General features: G+C 41.1%; 1 protein-coding gene across 1 annotated transcript in view; it reads left to right on the top strand.

Annotated features, from left to right (window-relative positions):
• LOC126482000 (methyl farnesoate epoxidase-like) overlaps window positions 1-24,920 on the top strand; it is a 170,342-nt gene that overhangs the window by 57,739 nt on the left and 87,683 nt on the right. The window contains exons 4-5 of the mRNA XM_050105966.1: window positions 1,324-1,511; window positions 15,276-15,396. Coding sequence (XP_049961923.1) covers window positions 1,324-1,511; window positions 15,276-15,396 — 309 coding nt within the window. The remainder of the gene's footprint in view (window positions 1-1,323; window positions 1,512-15,275; window positions 15,397-24,920) is intronic.

Below are 24,920 nucleotides of genomic sequence, written 5' to 3'. Positions count from 1 at the left end.
GATACCCCAGGAGCAACAGTGTCCCTAATTTGCTGGGAAGTGGCAGTGCGGTCCCCTACGGCACTGCGTAGGATCCTACGGTCTTGGCGTGCATCCGTGCGTTGCTGCGGTCCGGTCCCAGGTCGACGGGCACGTGCACCTTCCGCCGACCACTGGCGACAACATTGATGTACTGTGGAGACCTCACGCCCCACGTGTTGAGCAATTCGGCGGTACGTCCACCCGGCCTCCCGCATGCCCACTATACGCCCTCGCTCAAAGTCCGTCAACTGCACATACGGTTCACGTCCATGCTGTCGCGACGTGCTACCAGTGTTAAAGACTGCGATGGAGCTCCGTATGCCACGGCAAACTGGCTGACACTGACGGCGGCGGTGCACAAATGCTGCGCAGCTAGCGCCATTCGACGGCCAACACCACGGTTCCTGTTGTGTCCGCTGTGCCGTGCGTGTGATCATTGCTTGTACAGCCCTCTCGCAGTGTCCGGAGCAAGTATGGTGGGTCTGACACACCGGCGTCAATGTGTTCTTTTTTCCATTTCCAGGAGTGTATATAAATGACCTAGACATAGAAAGAAGGATCCTTTATTGTATGATTATATGATAGCGGAACAAACACTGGTAGCAGTTACTTCTGTAAAATATCTGGGAGTATGCGTGCGGAACGATTTGAAGTGGAATGATCATATAAAATTAATTGTTGGTAAGGCGGGTACCAGGTTGAGATTCATTGGGAGAGTGCTTAGAAAATGTAGTGCATCAACAAAGGAGGTGGCTTACAAAACACTCGTTCGATCTATACTTGAGTATTGCTCATCAGTGTGGGATCCGTACCAGATCGGTTTGACGGAGGAGATAGAGAAGATCCAAAGAAGAGCGGCGCGTTTCGTCACAGGGTTATTTGGTAACCGTGATGGCGTTACGGAGATGTTTAATAAACTCAAGTGGTAGACTCTGCAAGAGAGGCGCTCTGCATCGCGGTGTAGCTTGCTCGCCAGGTTTCGAGAGGGTGCGTTTCTGGATGAGGTATCGAATATATTGCTTCCCCCTACTTATACCTCCCGAGGAGATCACGAATGTAAAATTAGAGAGATTAGAGCGCGCACGGAGGCTTTCAGACAGTCGTTCTTCCCGCGAACCATACGCGACTGGAACAGGAAAGGGAGGTAATGACAGTGGCACGTAAAGTTCCCTCCGCCACACACCGTTGGGTGGCTTGCGGAGTATCAATGTAAATGTAGATGTAGATGGCATGACAATAGTACAATACTGCTGTCAATTCTGAGTACATGGTAGACTAAGGTTTGACTATCGCACTGTGCAGGATACCGCTTCCCACACGGTGACCAGCACCTGCAGACGCTGCTTGACCTCATTCACGCGCGTTCGCGTGCCTTCGACATGGCTGGAGGGAAACTCAGCGCCATGCCATGGTTGCGTTTTATCCAGCCTGAGGCATCGGGTTACAATGCAATCACAAAGTTCAATGAGATGGCGTGCGCCTATTTTTTGGTAAGTACTCTGCTACTCAAGTCTCACTAAGCTTATGTATCTGTATCCACTTTGGGTTTAAGGACAAAAATTTCACAGCCTGGCAGTGAATGACAGTTTTTGAAGTTTAAAAAGGCTATTTTTTCTCTGAAATTGTACCTTCTGAGTATTCCACACATTTCACCGCACAATGTTTTAGTCAGCACGTACACACGCACGCGCGCGCGCACACACACACACACACACACACACACACACACACACACACACACACACACACACACACCCAAATTAATGTTCAACCCTCACAGGGTACAACAAAGTCCACAAATCCTAACTATGAAATAACGAATGAGAAAGTTACATTTTGAAATATATATATATATATATATATATATATATATATATATATATATATATATATACTGGGTGATAGGTAAATATTTTAATATAGTATTCCACAAGTAAAACTAAAGACAAAAGTTCATATAAACACAGGTCCACAGATGTTTAGTTATGGACAAACAAAGATTTTGCCCAAAATTTAGAAACTTTGCTAATATCAGTCCATTGCGAATCATGTAATATATATACAGGGTGACCAGTATATTTGAAACGGCAATAAAAACTAAACGAGCAGCGATAGAAATACACCGTTTGTTGCAATATGCTTGGGACAACAGTACATTTTCAGCCGGACAAACTTTCGAAATTACAGTAGTTACAATTTTCAACAACAGATGGCGCTGCAAGTGATGTGAAAGATATAGAAGACAACGCAGTCTGTGGGTGCGCCATGCTGTACATCATCTTTCTGCTGTAAGCGTGTGCTGTTCACAACATGCAAGTGTGCTGTAGACAACATGGTTTATTCCTTAGAACAGAGGATTTTTCTGGTGTTGGAATTCCACCGCCTAGAACACAGTGTTGTTGCAACAAGACGAAGTTTTCAACGGAGGTTTAATGTAACCAAAGGACCGAAAAGCGATACAATAAAGGATCTGTTTGAAAAATTTCAACGGACTGGGAACGTGACGGATGAACGTGCTGGAAAGGTAGGGCGACCGCGTACGGCAACCACAGAGGGCAACGCGCAGCTAGTGCAGCAGGTGATCCAACAGCGGCCTCGGGTTTCCGTTCGCCGTGTTGCAGCTGCGGTCCAAATGACGCCAACGTCCACGTATCATCTCATGCGCGAGAGTTTACACCTCTATCCATACAAAATTCAAATGCGGCAACCCCTCAGCGCTGCTACCATTGCTGCACAAGAGACATTCGCTAACGATATAGTGCACAGGATTGATGACGGCGATATGCATGTGGGCAGCATTTGGTTTACTGACGAAGCTTATTTTTACCTGGACGGCTTCGTCAATAAACAGAACTGGCTCATATGGGGAACCGAAAAGCCCCATGTTGCAGTCCCATCGTCCCTGCATCCTCAAAAAGTACTGGTCTGGGCCGCCATTTCTTCCAAGGGAATCATTGGCCCATTTTTCAGATCCGAAACGATTACTACATCACGCTATTTGGACATCCTTCGTGAATTTGTGGCGGTACAAACTGCCTTAGACGACACTTCGAACCCCTCGTGGTTTATGCAAAATGGTGCCCGGCCACATCGCACGGCCGACGTCTTTAATTTCCTGAATGAATATTTCGATGATCGTGTGATTGCTTTGGGCTATCTGAAACATACAGGAGGCGGCGTGGGTTGGCCTCCCTATTCGCCAGACATGAACCCCTGTGACTTCTTTCTGTGGGGACACTTGAAAGACCAGGTGTACCGCCAGAATCCAGAAACAATTGAACAGCTGAAGCAGTACATCCCATCTGCATGTGAAGCCATTCCGCCAGACACGTTGTCAAAGGTTTCGGGTAATTTCATTCAGAGACTACGCCATATTATTGCTACGCATGGTGGATATGTGGAAAATATCGTACTATAGAGTTTCCCAGACCGCAGCGCCATCTGTTGTTGAAAATTGTAACTACTGTAATTTCGAAAGTTTGTCTCCCTGAAAATGTACTGTTGTCCCAAGCATATTGCAACTAACGGTGTATTTCTATCGCTGCTCATTTAGTTTTTATTGCCGTTTCAAATATACCGGTCATTTTTGAAACACCCTGTATGTATATATATATATATATATATATATATATATATATATATACACTGGGTGGTTCGCAAATATATATCACCTTGAAAATTGGAGGTTACTGATAATTTTCAGTTAGTGTATTCATGTCCATGCAGTTCATATCAAAAGCAATGACAGAGAAATTCCCCATTATAATACCAGAGCTAAAGAACAGTTCTATATAACGAAAGGCACATGGGAACCACACAAAAAATAAACACACCAGATCATTTCACAAATTCTCACTCCTTCATCAGTGTCTGCCTATCACAGTTTTTAATACAAAGTGATGTTAACATACTACCAAGCAATAAATTTCGCAATTTAAAATAATTTTTCACATCCTAGCTACTGATATTAGCTTATGAGAATTTTACTGCGTTATACTATCCATACCTATTACATTAATGTCTAGTATAACAGTGATAACACCAGCGGCCCTTTACAATACAATTCCTCCATTCAAAATTATTATATGCTTAAGAAATTGACAGCAATTAAGTAACTTTAAAGGGTTTCACTCGTGAAAAATGACAAAAAAATGTGTAATAAGTATTTCTGCACTACACAAAAAAGTATTTCATGTCAATTACAAAAATGTAGAGTTTACGGACATTTTCATTTTTCGTGTCTTCGTGAATTTTCTTTGTAATGTTGCACAGGTGCCATGCCCCTCTGTCATTTTAAAGTGAATCGGAAGACATGACATATTCTACTTTTCCTTATTTCTTCAGCTTCTATGTATGGATTGTAAACACTGGAGTAGTCTAAAAGGCTTACTCTTCTGGGAGTAAGTACAGGTGTATCTAGAAGGCTGTGCCTTTGCTGCAACCAAAAATTTTGTTACATATTTGTTTACTTATTGCTTTTTGGATCTGAATCACGTATGTTTCGTAATTGCTGGTGTGTTGTTCTATTTCAGTGTTTGTGTTTGCTGTGGTAGAAATGCCAAGAGTAAAGAAATTAGTCAGGAAACAGGTTTTGAGGCAATCTGTTTACAGCAATGTTGAATAATACACATCATTTGGTTCAATAGTCATCTACAGTAACTGGGTGTACAAGCATACACTCACAAGCATTCCTGGCTGTTTTGAAAGCAATTACAGCTAAATAAAGGGATCTGGCCAATACAAATCTTCTTACGAAATATCTCCATGACATCTCGTAGAATTCCATCAGAAGCTGAAACAGCTGCATAGGGGAGAAAATACCAAAAACTGAACTGGTCAGGATGACAGTGCTGAAGTCCAGTGAATGGATGCAATAATAACTTTCAGTGATGTGCAGATTATAGAATTAATACTTTGAAAAACTTAGATAACCAGACTGGAATAAACAGAAGTGAAGAGAGCTGCAGAAACTGCTACCTAGGAAGCTAGGTTAAATAAAAGAATGAAGAGAAAGATTATTGAGGATAAAAAAAAGATGACTGACAAGAACACACAACTTGAATGTTCTAAACCTGCCGTTTTACAACAGATTTCTAACAAATTGTCTCATAGTATAGAAATATTATTACAAATTGGACCATACATCAATACTAATAAATGTGACAAAATACTCAATAACAGCAAAAATTATAACAAATAGCACTATGGCATCTCATGTTACTTTACAATTGTAGCAAGCTGGCCCATTGTACATAAAACTGTAAAAAATTGCCCATACATGAGCATATTTCTTCAAAATTGTAACAAATTGCTCCATGCATCAAAATGTTACACCAAAACTGTAATGAATTTCCTCCTGATATAGCAAAAATGTAAGAAAAAGGTCCACACACTACCATGTTACAACAAAATTGTAGTAAATTGCCTATATTACATACAAATGTAACAAAATACCCTGAAAACACTATTGTTACAGCAAAACTGTAACAAATTTTCCCATCACCATATCATGAAAAAAGTAATACAAATTAATCCATACATCGAAATGTTACAGCAGAATTGTAAAAACTTCCCTCATGCACCATTGTGTTACAGCAGAGTTGTAACAAACTCCATGCTACATCCCATGTGCAGCATCACCCTCCCTTTACTATGGTCAACCATTACATTCACCTTAACTGTGTTATGGCGCAATCCAGTGGCAGAATCCCTGCTATCACAGTGGTGTTGTGTCAGTTATGAACATGAAACGACCAATCATAGTGTGACATACACCCACCCTTTACAAGAAATGCCACCACATCATGAATTCTGCTATTATGGATATTGACATCATGCGACTAAGATCATGGATCCAGGTCTGATCTCATGGTGCAGTCATAGTAAAGGTGGTGTCGTCTGTGATGTCACAGATTTCGTATTGATCCGGCAATGTGATGTTATGTGTCTAGCTAAGCGTTTTTTCTTGTTGCACTGATTGGTTTTGATTACTGGAACAACCACAACTTCACAGAAGAAGTATCAACTTGCTTAGTAGACATGCAGCAGTTTGTTACAATTTTGTGTAACAATGGCGATGTTCGGGCAATTTTTGCTGTAATATTGCAATGTATGGAGTAATTTGTTACAATTTTTGCTATAAGACGAAAATGCTGTACAGTTTTTCTGTAAAATGTTCAGTTATTTTTACTGCTTCGATGTATGAGTCAATTTATCACCATTTCATTAGATGCTTATTTGTAACTAAATAAGTGGCTGACATCCCCAGTAGCTGACACCATTGACAGCAACTGCAGTCACACACTGGCAAATAGAAGTGTTAAAATATGTTTAAAAATTTTCATTGCAGCACCCTGAAAGGTAACCATTATTGACCCACCCTGTAAACTGTTCATCAATCGCAAACCCCAGAAAATTACCATCACTGCACCATCCTGGAAAATGATGGTGTATCTGTTATGCTTGTACTCTTCTGTGATAACTTAGCAATGGATAGGACGATCTGCTAAAATTTTGCTGTAACAGAGATTATGGTTCAGTTTGTTATAATTTGCTGCAATAAACTATGTATGACAGTCTTGTATAACAATGGTAATGTGTGAGGCACATTATTACAGTTTTGCCGTAACATAGAGATATATACGGCAACTTATTACAATTTTGCTTTAAACTGTCTATTCATGGGATTAAGTATTTTATTCTCCACTGTGTGACAAACGTTTTGTACTACGAGACAGAGGTAATCCTGGTCTGGGAGTCACTACATCGTTTGGTTGATATCAGTTTTAGCTGAACTGAAGCGTGTTTTTCTCTATAAAACTACTATGTTTAGGATCAATAGCACAGTTTCTTAGCAAGACAGTCCATTCTCCACCAATTCATGGGAAACTGAAGCTAAATTTGTGCTTAGAGAAATGAAATGCTTAAATAAAAGAGTACAACTAAAACCAGACCAAAGTTGCAGATTTCACTTTTTTAATCACTTGATGACTAGTTTCAGGCTAAGACCCATTTTCAAATCATATTACAAAGATGTGATAACTTAGGAATGGACAGGACAGTTTGTTACAATCTTACTGTAATAGCGATTATGCTTGAGTTGGTTTTAATTTGCTGCAATAAACTATGTATGAGGCACTTAGTGACAATCTTTAGAGCAATGGTAATGTATGAGGCACATTCTTACAGTTTTGCTGTAAGGGTGAATCAAAAAAGTAAGAATTTGCAATTTTGGATTGGTTTTCGTTGTCCTGAGTAAGAAGTTGCTGACCCAGAACTATTCCAACATGATTGTAGTTCGTAAGTGAAAGAGATAACTGTTGCTGGTAGGGGCTGTCGTCATTTCATGAACCAATATAACATCCATTAACTGGTGGCAAGCTGTCAGATCGTACAGCTATGGTAATTCTAATACGTTTGATCAGCAGTTGTGCCTAAGGGAGTTTTGTAATGTTGTGGGACAAATTTTAAATGTGTTTTGGTTTATGTTGTACAGATATCGGTAACCGCCACTGTACCTTATACTGTGAGTTTTATCAGTAGTGCCAAGATATAATTGTAGTGTCGTTTTTAAAGTCCTGTAGAACAATTAATTTATGATAATAGTTCCACCTGCGTGTTGTACTCAAAATCATACATATTTTTAGAAATATTATAATTTTATTTTGTCCAAAGTTCAAATTTTTGTTCAGAGCCAGAGGTCTGTATTTACGGTAAGCAACCTTCATGTATGTTTTTGCTCCAAATCTTTACTTATTTTCATAAATAATTTTATATTCTTACAAAGATAGGATTTTTGTTTGGAATCGGAGATGAGTGGAGCAAAGAGATACCAAAGTTCAATGTCTGTGTGTGGAAATTTGTCCATCATTGTCTTTTGTCATGTTTACACCAGGTGCACCAGGAACTTATGTTTGCATATTATGGAAATATGTAGTTCTTGTATTACAATGCAATGGAGACCTCATCAAACCACCTTCTGTTTTAATAAAATGGTGCTTGGTCATGTTGTGTGTTTTTAATCTCGTATTTGGAGCAATACAACCAGGTTTGGGTATTATTTATTAGTCGATAATGGAAGTAAAGACCGCAAAAGCTATTTGTAAGCCTTGGCATGATAGATCCGACCAGTAAATGTCACAACCTTCCTTGAAAGCTCGGTTTTTGTTCATAATACCTTGGGTGGACTTAAATGAAATGCAATATATATCAGTAACAGACAGTGAATATCAGCGATTGGATTTTTATACTGTAGAAGTTGATATATTACGTTTCCCCCACCTGCTAAAGATTGTTTGGTGATGTGACACATTAGTGAAAAACTTCTAACAGTTTTTGACTTATATTTTTGACATGGAAATACTGTACATTTAGCATTTACGTATTTTGATGGACGTTTTAAATATGAAGTTAACGTTGTGATGCATGAATTAAACTTTCTTTAATTAACTTCTTCCCCTGAAAGTGGTACTTGGTAAGATTTGTTTAGTTCATACCTTTGTTTACGCCTGGGATGAAATATCAACTGCTATTTAGCATACTAAATGTGTTTGCTGTTGGCATAATAAATTGAATGTGGAATTAACTCTGTCACAATTGTTTTTTGAGAGCTCATTGTTGTGCTTAAGGTGTCACGCATTGACTACATTTTGCCAGTAACTCGATGTAATACAGCTGCCTATTTGTTTGTGTATGTATTTGCCTGTTTGTTAGAGTGTTTTAACCTAATGTGTTTTGAGCAGTTATAGGCTTGGTAAGCCTCATCTAGGCCTAAAATTAGAATGACCAACTCCCTAAGTTGGATGTTGATTTTTACCACATATATTATTAAACAATTTAGGCATTGATGTGGCACTGATGCAACTAATTTGAGAGTCCACAATCATGTTATAGACATCAGGTATGATGAATATTTTTGACATGGAAGTAACATTGACATAAACATTTTATTGATGAATTTTACGAATTTTTACAGACATTTTAGGTGTGCAATTAATATTGCACTTCATTATAAGGTTTATTTGTTTTATAGAACAATTAAGATGTGGAAACATTTAATTCAAAGGTCCATTGTGCCTTACACCAAGTCTGATACAGGAATGGAGCTATGGACATTCAACAAGTGCCGCTTAACCGACAAATTAGATCACTATTTTAAGTATTTTGATAAACAATAGAACATTTGTAAACACGGTGCCAATCTGCGCAACATTCAGAAGAATCTTATGTATTTTTGAAATGGAAATACTGCCGTATTATCAGTATCACATTTTTTTGAACACAACGTAAATTACAGATAGTTTAGGTACTTCTCAATGTAGCATCTAATGGCTACTACCACAAGTGCACTAGTTCCATCATTATAAACTCTTCTTAATTTCTTAATTTTTAATTTTTTTTAAATATCCCACTATCACAATTGAGTTAGTTCCATCATGCTGCGTCTTTGACTTCCCCACAGTTCCCATCTTGATGACATGTGATTAAGTTCATTGATGACATTCTTCTCATTGACATATAGGCAAGCCAATCTAGCTCTTATTCTTTTTAAAGTGCAAAGTGGGACAGGTAACAAATATGCTTTTTTATCTATCATGTTCTCTTATGTGTTTCGAGATCACATTTCTTGTAGAGCTCAGTTTTCTTCCAGCAGAACATTAAGAGCTGGTACTTAGGCAAAAAACCCCCCCCATGAACCATGGACCTTGCCGTTGGTGGGGAGGCTTGCGTGCCTCAGCGATACAGATAGCCGTACCGTATGTGCAACCACAACGGAGGGGTATCTGTTGAGAGGCCAGACAAAAGTGTGGTTCCTGAAGAGGGGCAGCAGCCTTTTCAGTAGTTGCAAGGGCAACAGTCTGGATGATTGACTGATCTGGCCTTGTAACAATAACCAAAACGGCCTTGCTGTGCTGGTACTGCGAATGGCTGAAAGCAAGGGGAAACTACAGCCGTAATTTTTCCCGAGGGCACGCAGCTTTACTGTATGATTACATGATGATGGCGTCCTCTTGGGTAAAATATTCCGGAGGTAAAATAGTCCCCCATTCGGATCTCCGGGCGGGGACTACTCAAGAGGATGTTGTTATCAGGAGAAAGAAAACTGGCGTTCTACGGATCGGAGCGTGGAATGTCAGATCCCTTAATCGGGCAGGTAGGTTAGAAAATTTAAAAAGGGAAATGGATAGGTTGAAGTTAGATATAGTGGGAATTAGTGAAGTTCGGTGGCAGGAGGAACAAGACTTCTGGTCAGGTGACTACAGGGTTATAAACACAAAATCAAATAGGGGTAATGCAGGAGTAGGTTTAATAATGAATAGGAAAATAGGAATGCGGGTAAGCTACTACAAACAGCATAGTGAACGCATTATTGTGGCCAAGATACATACGAAGCCCACACCTACTACAGTAGTACGAGTCTATATGCCAACTAGCTCTGCAGATGACGAAGAAATTGAAGAAATGTATGATGAAATAAAAGAAATTATTCAGATTGTGAAGGGAGACGAAAATTTAATAGTCATGGGTGACTGGAATTCGAGTGTAGGAAAAGGGAGAGAAGGAAACATAGTAGGTGAATATGGATTGGGGGACAGAAATGAAAGAGGAAGCCGCCTGGTCGAATTTTGCACAGAGCACAACATAATCATAACTAACACTTGGTTTAAGAATCATGAAAGAAGGTTGTATACATGGAAGAACCCTGGAGATACTAAAAGGTATCAGATAGATTATATAATGGTAAGACAGAGATTTAGGAACCAGGTTTTAAATTGTAAGACATTTCCAGGGGGAGATGTGGACTCTGACCACAATCTATTGGTTATGACCTGTAGATTAAAACTGAAGAAACTGCAAAAAGGTGGGAATTTAAGGAGATGGGACCTGGATAAACTAAATGAATGAGAGGTTGTACAGAGATTCAGGGAGAGCAAAAGGGAGCAATTGACAGGAATGGGGGAAATAAATACAGTAGAAGAAGAATGGGTAGCTTTGAGGGATGAAGTAGTGAAGGCAGCAGAGGATCAAGTAGGTAAAAAGACGAGGGCTAGTAGAAATCCTTGGGTAACAGAAGAAATATTGAATTTAATTGATGAAAGGAGAAAATATAAAAATGCAGTAAGCGAAAGAGGCAAAAAGGAATACAAACGTCTCAAAAATGAGATCGACAGGAAGTGCAAAATGGCTAAGCAGGGATGGCTAGAGGACAAATGTAAGGATGTAGAGGCCTATCTCACTAGGGGTAAGATAGATACCGCCTACAGGAAAATTAAAGAGACCTTTGGAGATAAGAGAACGACTTGTATGAATATCAAGAGCTCAGATGGAAACCCAGTTCTAAGCAAAGAAGGGAAAGCAGAAAGGTGGAAGTAGTATATAGAGGGGCTATACAAGGGCGATGTACTTGAGGACAATATTATGGAAATGGAAGAGGATGTAGATGAAGATGAAATGGGAGATACGATACTGCGTGAAGAGTTTGACAGAGCACTGAAAGACCTGAGTCGAAACAAGGCCCCCGGAGTAGACAATATTTCATTGGAACTACTGACGGCCTTGGGAGAGCCAGTCCTGACAAAACTCTACCATCTGGTGAGCAAGGTGTATGAAACAGGTGAAATACCCTCAGACTTCAAGAAGAATATAATAATTCCAATCCCAAAGAAAGCAGGTGTTGACAGATGTGAAAATTACGGAACAATCAGTTTAATAAGCCACAGCTGCAAAATACTAACACGAATTCTTTACAGACGAATGGAAAAACTAGTAGAAGCCAACCTCGGGGAAGATCAGTTTGGATTCCGTAGAAACACTGGAACACGTGAGGCAATACTGACCTTACGACTTATCTTAGAAGAAAGATTAAGGAAAGGCAAACCTACGTTTCTAGCATTTGTAGACTTAGAGAAAGCTTTTGACAATGTTGACTGGAATACTCTCTTTCAAATTCTAAAGGTGGCAGGGGTAAAATACAGGGAGCGAAAGGCTATTTACAATTTGTACAGAAACCAGATGGCAGTTATAAGAGTCGAGGGACATGAAAGGGAAGCAGTGGTTGGGAAGGGAGTAAGACAGGGTTGTAGCCTCTCCCCGATGTTGTTCAATCTGTATATTGAGCAAGCAGTAAAGGAAACAAAAGAAAAATTCGGAGTAGCTATTAAAATTCATGGAGAAGAAATAAAAACTTTGAGGTTCGCCGATGACATTGTAATTCTGTCAGAGACAGCAAAAGACTTGGAAGAGCAGTTGAATGGAATGGACAGTGTCTTGAAAGGAGGATATAAGATGAACATCAACAAAAGCAAAACAAGGATAATGGAATGTAGTCTAATTAAGTCGGGTGATGCTAAGGGAATTAGATTAGGAAATGAGGCACTTAAAGTAGTAAAGGAGTTTTGCTATTTGGGGAGTAAAATAACTGATGATGGTCGAAGTAGAGAGGATATAAAATGTAGGCTGGCAATGGCAAGGAAAGCGTTTCTGAAGAAGAGAAATTTGTTAACATCCAGTATTGATTTAAGTGTCAGGAAGTCATTTCTGAAAGTATTCGTATGGAGTGTAGCCATGTATGGAAGTGAAACATGGACAATAAATAGTTTGGACAAGAAGAGAATAGAAGCTTTCGAAATGTGGTGCTACAGAAGAATGCTGAAGATTAGATGGGTAGATCACATAACTAATGAGGAGGTATTGAACAGAATTGGGGAGAAGAGAAATTTGTGGCACAACTTGACCAGAAGAAGGGATCGGTTGGTAGGACATGTTCTGAGGCATCAAGGGATCACCAATTTAGTATTGGAGGGCAGCGTGGAGGGTAAAAATCGTAGGGGGAGACCAAGAGATGAATACACTAAGCAGATTCAGAAGGATGTAGGTTAGAGTAGGTAGTGGGAGATGAAAAAGCTTGCACAGGATAGAGTAGCATGGAGAGCTGCATCAAACCAGTCTCAGGACTGAAGACCACAACAACAACAACAACTTAGGCAAAGAGGTTCTCATTTTGGAATATTTGGGAAGGTTATCAGTTCTGGCACCTTCCTTACACCAAGATGATCTCCCAGGAAACCTTGGTCTTTCCTTCGAAATTTAATGAATTTTTGAAAAGCTGGCTTTAAGTTGAGGCACATTTTTATTCTGTTTTGTAGGATGACATGTCTCAGGCAAAAATATGAAGTCACAGTGTGTATGTGTACATGGAGAAATGAGTGAAACAGATAAAACTCCATGATTTGCTCGGTATATAGGTATGTTTCGTTCTACTATCACAGAGCGCTTTCCTTCATCAAACTGTTGTTCAAACAACAATCAAATCCTACCCAGCTGAGGTAAAATGGGAGTAGGGGAAAATGATACCAAATGAGGATACCTGGAGGTGATTTCCGGTTGTATCGTTCAATTAATAACAAAGGGAAACTTTCTGTTAAGCTCGCTTGGAACCAAAGTAGTGGAACAAAGAGAGAGAGACATGAGAGATAAAGATAGACAGAGAGGAACTGTCAGTACTGGCCCGCACACTTATGCATCTGCCACTATAGATCAGAAATGCAAAATAATATTATTTTGCGTCTCTAAAAACATTGCATATAATTTTATGTTCATTCTCTAGCCACTCAACTGTGAATGAGATAGTTTCTCTCGCTATATCGACAATACTGTTGGACAAGGTACTGTATCTGATTCAAACAATAAAAGCACGAATAAAGGATCACTTGTGGCATCATCATCTCTTTCAGTATCATTACCAGTATCGTCACTTCCAGAGCAACATAGAACCTCATCATCAGCACCAGCAGACCACAAAATCAACGACTGTGAAAAAATGTTTTGTAAAAAATCACACATCATAACAAGAACTTTTATTAAACAATCATGTTTTGTTTGCGACTTCTTCTTTCGTTGCAGACCCGCTAAGCACCACATTTAAGTCATTAAATTATCTTTATGCTTTCTCCAAAACTCCATTTGCACACTTATTCATTTCTGCTCTTCTGCTCTCCATTTTCTACCCTATCTTTTTGGAAATATTTTGCCTTGTAAATCTTCTTGTCTCTGAATTCAGTTTCAATTTTTTCTTTCGTCTTCAGTTTCATGCTTATTTGTGCCAGTTCTTTTTAGATGTCCATGTACTTTCATAAGGCAGTTAGGCTTGGTTTTTTATTTTTTTAAATTTGTACAATTTTCTCGCCAATACTCTAGGACACAGTTTTAGGATGTTTCCAAGGATACCTGTCTTATTTTCCTAATTCCACCTGTAATATTTCGTGAACGATTTTATAGCACTGTTACTTTCTAATTCAAATGTTTCTACTATTGTTTTATTTCCTAATATCTTCCTCAAAACCCTGTTTTCTGACTTCCCCATTTTCTTTGTTGTTCGAAAAGTAAATGTTTCTGATGTATATGTGCATTCTGGCTGTACCGTGTAATGATGAATTTTTGCACTTCTAGAAAATGAGTTTTTATTGTAAACATGTTTTGTTAGCATCTTTCGTAATATCGCATTGATGCGTTCTCTTTCAGCTACATCAGCTAGGATGAATTCCTCTGTACTTTATATACTTTAGTAGTATTAATATATCTCTTTATTAAATTGTAACAGTACAGCTGATGAACGGCAGTAACCACTATCAGCCAGCCCCAGAAGTGAAAGAAATTAGAACAAAGAAAAAAAGAAGCATACTAGCAGTCATTCCTCCCATACTCTATCTTGGAATGCAACAGTTAAAATGATATATGCCCCACATTTCATAGTGATTAGCAGAGAATACACGTAGATTCAAGTCTTACAACTAACCAAGTGAATCGACAATGTAATCAGTAAGACAGGACACTATCTCAGATGGACAAAAATGGAGTAAGATAAAGATTTTGGTCTCGTTGTTTAATCTTCCTAACTTTCACTTGAAGTGAAAACCACGGAAAAGTTAAACTAGAAGTTTTGAGCGCCACCTCTCCCAGATTTGTATCCAGTGCCGCAACCAGTGCGCCAGCTCACTCCTACGGACATTTTTAAAACAGATTCCCATTATTATCTCAAGTGGAGTTCTGGTGATCATAAGACGACTGTTTATGGATAAGAAAACGTTTACAAAGAAGTTATGAAACACATACATTTTGTTGACAAGGCCAAACAATGCTATATAAAAGGAAAACTTGCAACATTTTTCTCTCTTACACTTACTTGTATAAATATCATGTTCTCGAAGGTAGTAATTTTTCCCTTGTGTTATAATACAATTCCTGTAATTTTTCAGAAAATGATTGAAAACCATAAGGCAACATATACTCCTAGGAAGAAGAGAGATCTCATAGACGCATTTTTGTCCAAAATGGCAAAAGCACAAAAGGAACAAAATGATAACACAACATTTACAGGTAAGTGACATCTGTCCTGGAAAACGAGATTTACAACGAACTAAGCACTGGGAGATGAAGAAGCTTGCACAGGATAGAGTAGCATGGAGAGCTGCATCAAACCAGTCTCATGACTGAAGACCACAACAACAACAACTAAAAAGTGTTCAGTAAGGAAGAAGTAACCTGCCCACTTCTTGGACACCGGGAGATGCGCCAGCCCCGGATAGAATCCACACGATAGATCACCGACAAGGGTCTGTGGGTAGGACAGCCTCGATGTGGCTTTTAGGCGGCTTCTCATGTCGAACTAGGTGAACACTGGTTTGGTGCCCATATCCTGCCTCAGTTACACGATTCACAAATTCCGTCCGAACCTGTGCAGGGTGGGTGAGGAGGGAAGAGATGGCATCAGGAAGTGCATCCAACCACCCACTGCTACTAAGATGAACAAATCCGATATAACATGTTGATCCCATGGAGACACAGAATAGAGCCAGAAGGAAGGAGAATGCGGAGGAAGTATTGTTTCAGCTTACGTCACCGTGCTGGAGCAAATTGCAACCGAACTTTGTCTGCTTTCACAGGCATCTGAAAGGCAGGGATGTGTTAAACAAGACAGACCCTTGCCCCTTCTTGGAATTTTATGTACAGACTTTTAATTCATTACAAATTTAGAGAAAGTTAGGATTCATTTTTGCTGTGAAGGACAAATACTGTGTCTTCAGCAATCGCTGCTTACTTTCTGTTTGTTTGGTGATCACACTAGTGAAATGGAACTTTCCCGGGCCCGAGAAGACTGTTTCGGCGGTATCCTGCATTCAAAGCGGCTGCGAACCTTGATAGAATATAGTCGAAATAGTGTTGCCGTACTTTTCTCTTTAGCTCCCCGATACAAGCTATTTGAGCTGCCAAGAAGGACCCGTCCAGTACCCTGTAGCACATTGGCTGGCCACAGTTCCCAAGATACTTCTTTTCTCCCTCACCAGCAGAATTTAAACATAGGTACAGGACACCCGGCTGTGGCAGACATATACCCACTGCGTAAGCTCCTCATCACAGTAGTAGTTGTTTTTTTTTCTTTTCTTTTTGAGTCATCACTCCTCAGACTGGTTTGATGCAGTGGCCAGCCACGAATTCCTCACGTGCGCCAACCTTTTCATCTGAGAGTAGCAGCTGCAAACTTTGTTCTTAATTATTTTCGGGATGCATTCCAATCTCTGTCCTCCTCTACAGTTTTTACCCTCTGCCACTCCCACTAGTACCATGGAAGCTATTTCTTGTCGTAAGAGACCTTCTATCATCCTATCCCTTCTTCCTGTAAGTGTTCTTCATGTAGTGTTTTCCTCGCCGATTCTCTAGATAACCTCCTCATTCATAACCTTATCACTCCATCTAATTTTCATCATTATTCTGTAGCACCACATCTCAAATGCTTCGATTCTCTTTTTTTAGGTTTTCCCACAGTCCATGATTCACTAACGTGCAATTCTATCCCCCTACGTACATTCTCAGATATTTCTTCCTCAAATTAAAGCCTTTGTTAGACACTAGTAGACTTCTTTTGTCCAGGAACGCCTTTCTTGTCAGTGCTAGTCTACTTTTTATGTCCTCCTTGCTCTGACCATAGGTTATTTTGCTGTCTAGGAAGCGGAATTCTTTAACCTGTCTGCTTCGTAGTCCTCAATTCTGATGTAAAGATTCTCATTGTTCGCATTTCTGCTACTTCTCCTACTTTCGTCTTTCTTCAATTTAACTCTCAGTCCATATTCTGTACTCATCAGACTCTTCATTCCATTCAGCAGATCCTGTAATTCTTCTTCCTTTCACAAAGGATAGTAATGTCATCAGCGAATCTTATCATTGATTTCCTTTCAACATAAATTTTATCCCATTCTAGAACATTCCTTTTGTTTCTGTAATTGCCTCTTCGATATATGGGGTGAACAGTAGTAGCAAAAGACCACATCCTTGTCTTATACCCTTTTTAATCCGAACACTTCCTTGTTGTTCTTGCAATCTTATTGTTCCCGTTTGGTTCTAATACATATTGTGTATTACCCGTCTTTCCCTACAGCTTACCCTATTTTCCTCAGAATTTCAAACATCTTGCAGCATTTTACATTGTCGAACGCTTTGTGCAGGTCAACAAATCCTATGAACGTCTTTTGGTTTTTCTTCATTCTTGCTTCCATTATCAACCGCAGCGCCAGAACTGCCTCTCTGCTGCCCTTACCTTTCCTAAAGCCAAACTGTTCACCATCTGACAGTTCCTCAATTTTCTGTTACATTTTTCTGTATATTATTCTCGTCAGTAACTTGTATGTATGAGCTGTTAAACTGATTGTGCTATAATTCTTGCACTTGTCGGCTCTTGCAGTCTTCGGAATTGTGTGGATGATGTTTCTCCGAAAGTTTGATGATATATCGTCAGAGATTCTACACACCAATGTGAATAATCGTTTTGTTGCCACTCCTTCCTAATGATTTTAGAAACTCTAGCAGAATGGTATCCATCGCTTCTGCCTTATTTGATCTGAAGATGTACACAGCTCTTTTAAATTCTGATTCTAATTCTGGGTCCCCTCTCTCTTCCTCATCGACTCTTGTTTCTTCTCCTATTGCGTCATCAGACGAGTCCCCCCTCTCATAGAGGTCTTCAAAGTACACTTTCTCTTTATCTGCTCTGCTACCTCGTCTGCAGTTAACAGTGGAATTCCCATTGTATTCTTAATGTTACCGCCCTTGCTTTTATGTCATGGAAAGTTATTTTTTGTTTTCTGTATGCTGAGTCACTACTTCCGACAGACATTCCTTTTCCGATTTCTTCGCATTTTTCATGCAGCCATTTCGCCTTAGCGTCCCTGCAATTCCTATTCATTTCGTGTCTTAGTGACTTCTGTATTCCTGAATATCACTGCACTTTTTTGAATTTATTCCTTTCGTCGTTCAACTGAAGTATTTCTTCCGTTGCCTATGATTTCTTCAGAGTTACCTTCTTTGTACCAGTTTTTCTTTCCAACTTCTCTGACTGGCCCTTTTAGCGATGTCTATTTCTCTTCAGCTGAACTGCCTACTGGGCCATTCATTATCACAGTATATAAAACCTCAGAGAACTTCAAGAGTATCTCTTCGTTGATTAGTACTTGTGTATCAGACTAGTATACTTGCATTAATAACACAAACGGCGGTTTGGTGAGACTATGTTCATCTCAACACACCAAAGCCATTGTAGTAAACCCCGAAGGACACTCACGACTGTGATAATTTCCAAGTGCCCTGATATATCTATAGACCCAAACTGCATCAGTCTGATATAGAAAAATGCCACACAGTCTACCAGAAGAGAGAGGAGGGAGGGAAGTATGGAATTTTAAGAACATTGTTATCAACCCAAAGCCATCACAATGCTTTATTAGGCATGGTCCTGTTGGAGGTGGTATGCCCTTGCCTTCCTCTGCCCTTTAACTGACTTACCCAGCCAGCGATACATGGAAACTACAGAATTCTGACCGCAGTTCTAACTCGGTATATTTCAAATTAAAAATACCGTCTAAGGTGGAAATAGTGGTAAATGACAGATAGAAATCCCAGGACCTATCAGGATTTGAATCCCAGACATTTACATAGGTCAGGAAGATGTCTTCACAAGATGTTGGTAACTTCTCGATCCTTACAGAGCGCAGTACAGTTACAGAACTAAAAATTCTGCGCTTTAGTTGACACGCCTTTTCATAAACACTGCTGGGAAAACAATTATTACAACGTTGCAGAGCTTTCCGATTCGCTCATGATTTATTGCTGCAGCAGTGCGTATGGAGAATATGAAACGATTACATCTACAGATCAATAGGACAAGCGGTTCAGACGTATCAGTATCGACCAATGATGAAGCACCCATGCTAGGTCTAGGTGTAGCCTCCAAGGGCGGCAATGCGACGCTGGCTCTGGCATACTGTCTATCGTAGAGATGGTAAATACTGTCCTGGGAGACGTTATGCCACTCCTGTTCAACCTGTTCGCGTATTTATGTAGGAATAGTTGGTTGACGAGCCGCATAAATCACTTCTAGTCCCATGGTATCTCACATATGCTCGACTGAGGACAAGGCTGCAGATCGTGCTGGCCACGGAAGTTGCTGCACGTCTTATAGAGAACTTCGAGTTTCACGGGCCGTGTGTGGACGAGCATTATCCGGCTGGACCAACATATCACCTCCCTGTTGCAAGAATGGCAAAAGAATGGGGCAACAACTTCCTGCAGATACCGAGCGCTGGTTAGCGTCCCCTTCAGAAACACCAAAGATGAATGAGAGTTGTGGGTTATCGCATCCCAGATCCCAAGGCCTCGGGTGGTGTCGGCGTGTCTTGGACATTTGCACTCTAAGAGAAAGCGCTCAACAGGTGTATGTCGTACGCTCAAACGACCATCACTTGCGTGAAGGTAGAGTCTGCTTTGAACGCTAAAGACCACAGCGCGTCATTCTATCTTCGAAGTGATTCTTTCACAGCACCAGTTGAGCCGTGCGTTTGATTCTGTGGTGTGAGTGGAAGACGGGCTAGAGTTGTGCGTGCCCGTAGTCCCACTGGTAATAACCGGTTTGCAACAGTTTGTACTGACACGTCTGGATTCACAACCACTCTTATCTGTGCTGCAGTAGCCGTACGATCTGTAATTGTTGCCCTTACAATACGAAGGCGTCTCTGCCGCGTGGACGTCTAGGACCTCATCTACAACTGTGAGAGTCAATAAGGGGTTACAGAACGTCTTTGCAAAATTCACCGTCGGGCAGGCATTAAGCCGATTTTTCGTAGCAAGAACAAAATAAAAGACATTGTGGGCTCGACGAAATATACAACTGACAAGTTTCATGCCGCCGGAGTTTATGAAATCGGATGCCAATGTGGACTTGGGTATGTATATGAGACTGGGCGTGCAATAAGCACGCCGGCCGAAGTGGCCGTGCGGTTCTAGGCGCTGCAGTCTGGAACCGCGAGACCGCTACGGCCGCAGGTTCGAATCCTGCCTCGGGCATGGATGTGTGTGATGTCCTTAGGTTAGTTAGATTGAACTAGTTCTAAGTTCTAGGGGACTAATGACCTCAGAAGTTGAGTCCCATAGTGCTCAGAGCCATTTGAACCATTTTGCAATAAGCACAAGGTTAACTGAACACGAGAGATATATCCGCCTCAAACAATACAGCAAATCATCGGTGGCAAAACATCAGGAACAGTGCAGGATGAAGATCGAATTTCGAGAGGCCCACGTACTGGCGAAACAGCCTTTCAGTTTGAGGAGGAAGATTAGAGAGGCTATAGAAATAGCCAAGTGACCCAACAATATGACTAGAGAGGACGGCACCGACTTCCAGCGTCTTGGCTGCCAGCTGTGGCGGCTTTGCGGAAGGACAGCTCTCGCAGAGCAACAGGCGCGCGGTAGGCCACAGCGGTGGAGGGTAGACAGAGTGCTGCCGCGGCCTAGTCGATACTAGGCAGTTAGTAAACAACGCTACGTTATAGTCGACGCTCAGTTTCCTATTCGCCGTTTTATACCAATGGCAAGCAGTAAAGGAAACTCCAATGGAACGCGCCCATTTCCGCCAATGACAGCACGCAATGCAAAGACCAATAAAATGAACTCCTAATACCCTTCCTCCTCATCCTCACATCCAATGACAGCATTCCTCCATAGTATATAAGTATCCAAACTAGTGCTCATTCGGCAGTTAGCAATACACCCTGATGAAGGCGCCTTGCAACAGTCGCCGAAACGTCGGAATTTTACAGATGACAATGCGGCCTCAAACCCAGAAGAATTTTATTGACTGTGACAACGGCCGCGGAAGCCTACATTTACATACAACTGTGTGAGTATTGACATGGCCTGTGATACCACCATCGTTGCACAACTGACGCAGCACGTCCAACTTATTTGACATTTCTATGAAAGAACCATAATATGACGCCTTTCAAACTCGCTCAGTTGCTCGTATGAGGCACGAGGGCTCTTTGTGGCACAGTCGCCTGCTTGCTTCACACGTTTGCACCACACTGAGCCTTCTGCTACGGCTGCGGCTACGGCTGGAACATAACGAGTAACTAAAGCTCATGTTGAGCAGGATAAGCGAAACTGAGTCGCTGTGCCTGCAGATCTTGAGGTAGATGGGAAAACGTGGGACTCATTGGTTGGATGGATCTGGTAGACGCGAGCCGTTCAGGAAGGGTTAAGAATTCCTAATAAATTCTAAGATCGACTCAGAAGCCTGGGGACTGACTGGGTCTGGTGGTAAGTCAAGTGGCAGAGATCGCCGCAGACAGGAACTGCACTCCCCTGCCGACACGCACCTGACTGAGACCACAAAAATGTGTTCCCAGTCATAGGGCGTGGAGACAGGGGGGCGATTTATCAGATTTAGGTCCTTTCTCGGCACTAGTGAGCGCAGGGTCCGATGGTGTCTAAGGGGATTGTATAACTCGCGAGGAGGAAGGGCTTTATCTGTGAGCAACCCCCCTTATCGGGTAGACACAGATAGCGCTCTGGTAACTATGTCGCTTTGCTATCTGTTGGAGGGCGGCGTTGAAACTATTATCAGTACATCTATTACCTCTCAGGTGGCATACGTTGTCATCGGATCAGAGGAGACGTCATCTTTCCAGGTGTCCTAATTCTTTTTCCGGCACTGTAACTTTCTGAACAACGCTACTTCTTCTCCCTCCTAGCAACTTAAAGATGAAATAAGTGAATATGTTATTAACTAATGTAGTCTGCAGCAAAGTATCGAAATAGCTCACAGGTGAATGGCTAGATGTAGTGGCCAACAGTCACAATATTTCAGAAAGCAACCACTTTGCCATCACCAGGTGGAGGTAAAGTACGTGCTGTGTTCTGGGCTGAGCCACTCTGCGAACATTCTTCCACTGCTGCTCGTCCTACGTCTTGCATGTAGTCCACTGTCAAGTTTTTTGACGGTTGTGGCTTTACGCTATGATCAGCATGGCGACAGGGGACAGGGGTGTTTTATTGAAGGACAGCTTACATGTCTAAGAAAGGTCAATTTTTTTGTACCTGAACATGTGACTTTATAGTCACGGTACTAGTTGTGAATCAGTAGGAAGTCAATAAATCTTCTCACGGCAGCTGTTACGGTTATTTATTTATTCAAATGGATCTCTACAGCTGCGGCTGCCCCACTCACCAAGTGATCATGAGAAGCGCTGATGAACTGACTGCTGAGCGGACAGCTTGGTGCTGCTGTCTTTTACCGCCTCCCTCCGCCTTTCTGCTCTCCGTCCGTGCCCTACATCTCCTCCCTCATTTCTCCCACAGACAGGTTGCTCCGTCCTCGGTTCGTGCACAGATATAAGTACTGAGGTACCTCTCCTGTTCCTTCACTTACGCTAGAGTGGGTTTGTTGTGGGACGTAGCCTTCCTCTTCTTAATCAGATCAATGGCCAGTTCCCATGCCTTAACTTTATCATCAGTACCCTTATTCGAATCTCGGTAAATTCTATAATTACACAGTCTCAGAAGTTATACATCTGTGTCAGAAGCTTGGTCTGATCATAATCATTCCATGTAATTCCGATAGGCCATGTTCTGCGACTGCCAGCTTGTTGGGCTGCTGCAATCTGGCGTGCCGTTAGTGTGTTCGGCAATGATCTTCAACTGTACCCACCGTCTGCCCTATGCGCTTTTTTTGGGGGGGGGGGGGGGGACATCAATCTTCTGACTGGTCCGATGCAGCGTGGCACGAATTCCTCTCCTATGCCGACCTCTTCATCTCAGAGTAGCACTTGCAATCTACGTGCGCAGTTATTTGCTGGATGCTTCAATGTCTCTGTCTTCCTCTACAATTTTTACCCTCTACAACACCCTCTAGTACCATGGATGTTACTCCTTGTTGTCGTAACAGACGTCCCTTCTTCTTGTAAGTGTTTCTGATACAATCCTTTCCTCGCCGATTCTCCGGATAACCTCCCCAGTTCTTACTTTATCAGTCCACCTAATTTTCAACGTTATTCTGTAGCACCACATCTCAAATGTTTCTAGTCTCTTCTGTTCGGGTTCTCCCATAGCCCATGTCTCACTACCATCCAATGATGTGATCTAAACGTACTTTCTTAGAAATTTAGTCCTCAAATTAAGGCCTGTGTTTGATACTAGTAGATTTCTCTTGTCCAGTAATGTCCTTTTTACCAGACCTATTCTCCTTTTCATGTCCTCCTTGCTCCGACCGTCGCCGGTTATTTTGCTGCCTAGGCTGCAGAATTCCTTAACTTCCTCTACTTCGTGATCATCTACCCTGATGTTAACATTCTCACTGTTTGCATTTCTACTACTTCCCACTACTTTCGTCTTTCTTCGATTTACTCTCGATACATACTTTGTACTCGTCAGGCTCTTCATTCCATTCATCAGATCCTGTAATTCCTCTTCTCTTTCACAGAGGATAGTAATGTCATCAGCGAATCTTATCATTGATATCCTTTCAACATAAATTTTATCCCGTTCTAGAACCTTCCATTTATTTCTGTAATTGCCTCTTTGATATACGTCTTGAACAATACCAGTGAAAGAATACATCCCTGTCTTATATCCTTTTTAATCCGAGCACTTCCTTCTTGTTCTTGCAGGCTTACTGTTCCCTTTGGTTCTTATACATACTGTGTATTACCCGTCTTTCCCTACAGCCTAAGCCTATTTTCCTCATAATTTCGAACATCTTGAACCAGTTTACATTATCGAACGCTTTTACCAGGTCGACAAATATTACGAACGTCTCTAGGTTTTCCTTCAGTCTTGCTTCCGTTTTCAACCGCAACGTCATACCTGCCCCTTTGGTGCCTTTACGTTCCCTAAAACGACACTGCTCGCCATCTGACAGTTCCTCAATTTTCTTTTCCGTTATTCTGCACATTATCGTAGTCAGTAACTTGTATACAACTTATCATGAGATAGTTCTTGCACTTGTCGGCTCTTGCAGTCTTCGGAACTGTGTGGATGATATTTCTCCGTAAGTTTGATGATATGTCACCAGACTCATACATTCTACACTCCAATGTGAACAACAGTTTTGTTGATACTTCCCCCATTGGTGTTAGAAATTCTCATGGAATATTGTCCCTTCTGCCTTACTTGATTTTAAATTCTGGTTATAACACTGGATTCCCTATTTGTTCCCCATCGACTCCCTTTTCTTCTTCTATCACGTTATCAGACGAGTCCTCCCCCTCCAAGAGGCCTTCAATATATTCTTCCCACCTATCCGCTCTCTCCTCTGCATTTAAGATTGGAATTCAAATTGACCTTTAATTCTACCGCTCTTGCTTTTGAATTCACCGAAGGTTGCTTTTACTTTTCTATATGCTGAGTCAGTCCTTCTGACAGCCATTTCTGTTTCGATTTCTTCACTGTTTTGTTTTAGGCTTTCGCCTTAGCTTCCCTGCGCTTCCTATTTATTTCGTTTCTAAATGCCTTGTATTACTCTATTCCCAGACATTTTTGTCCTTCCTTTTTTCTTCGATGAAGTGAAGTGTTTCTTCTGT

Source organism: Schistocerca serialis, chromosome 5, assembly GCF_023864345.2.
Source record: "Schistocerca serialis cubense isolate TAMUIC-IGC-003099 chromosome 5, iqSchSeri2.2, whole genome shotgun sequence".
In the NCBI taxonomy this organism is placed as follows: domain Eukaryota; kingdom Metazoa; phylum Arthropoda; class Insecta; order Orthoptera; family Acrididae; genus Schistocerca; species Schistocerca serialis.
The sequence above is the reverse complement of the archived record's forward strand: the minus strand, read 5'-3'. Positions and strand labels throughout refer to the sequence as shown.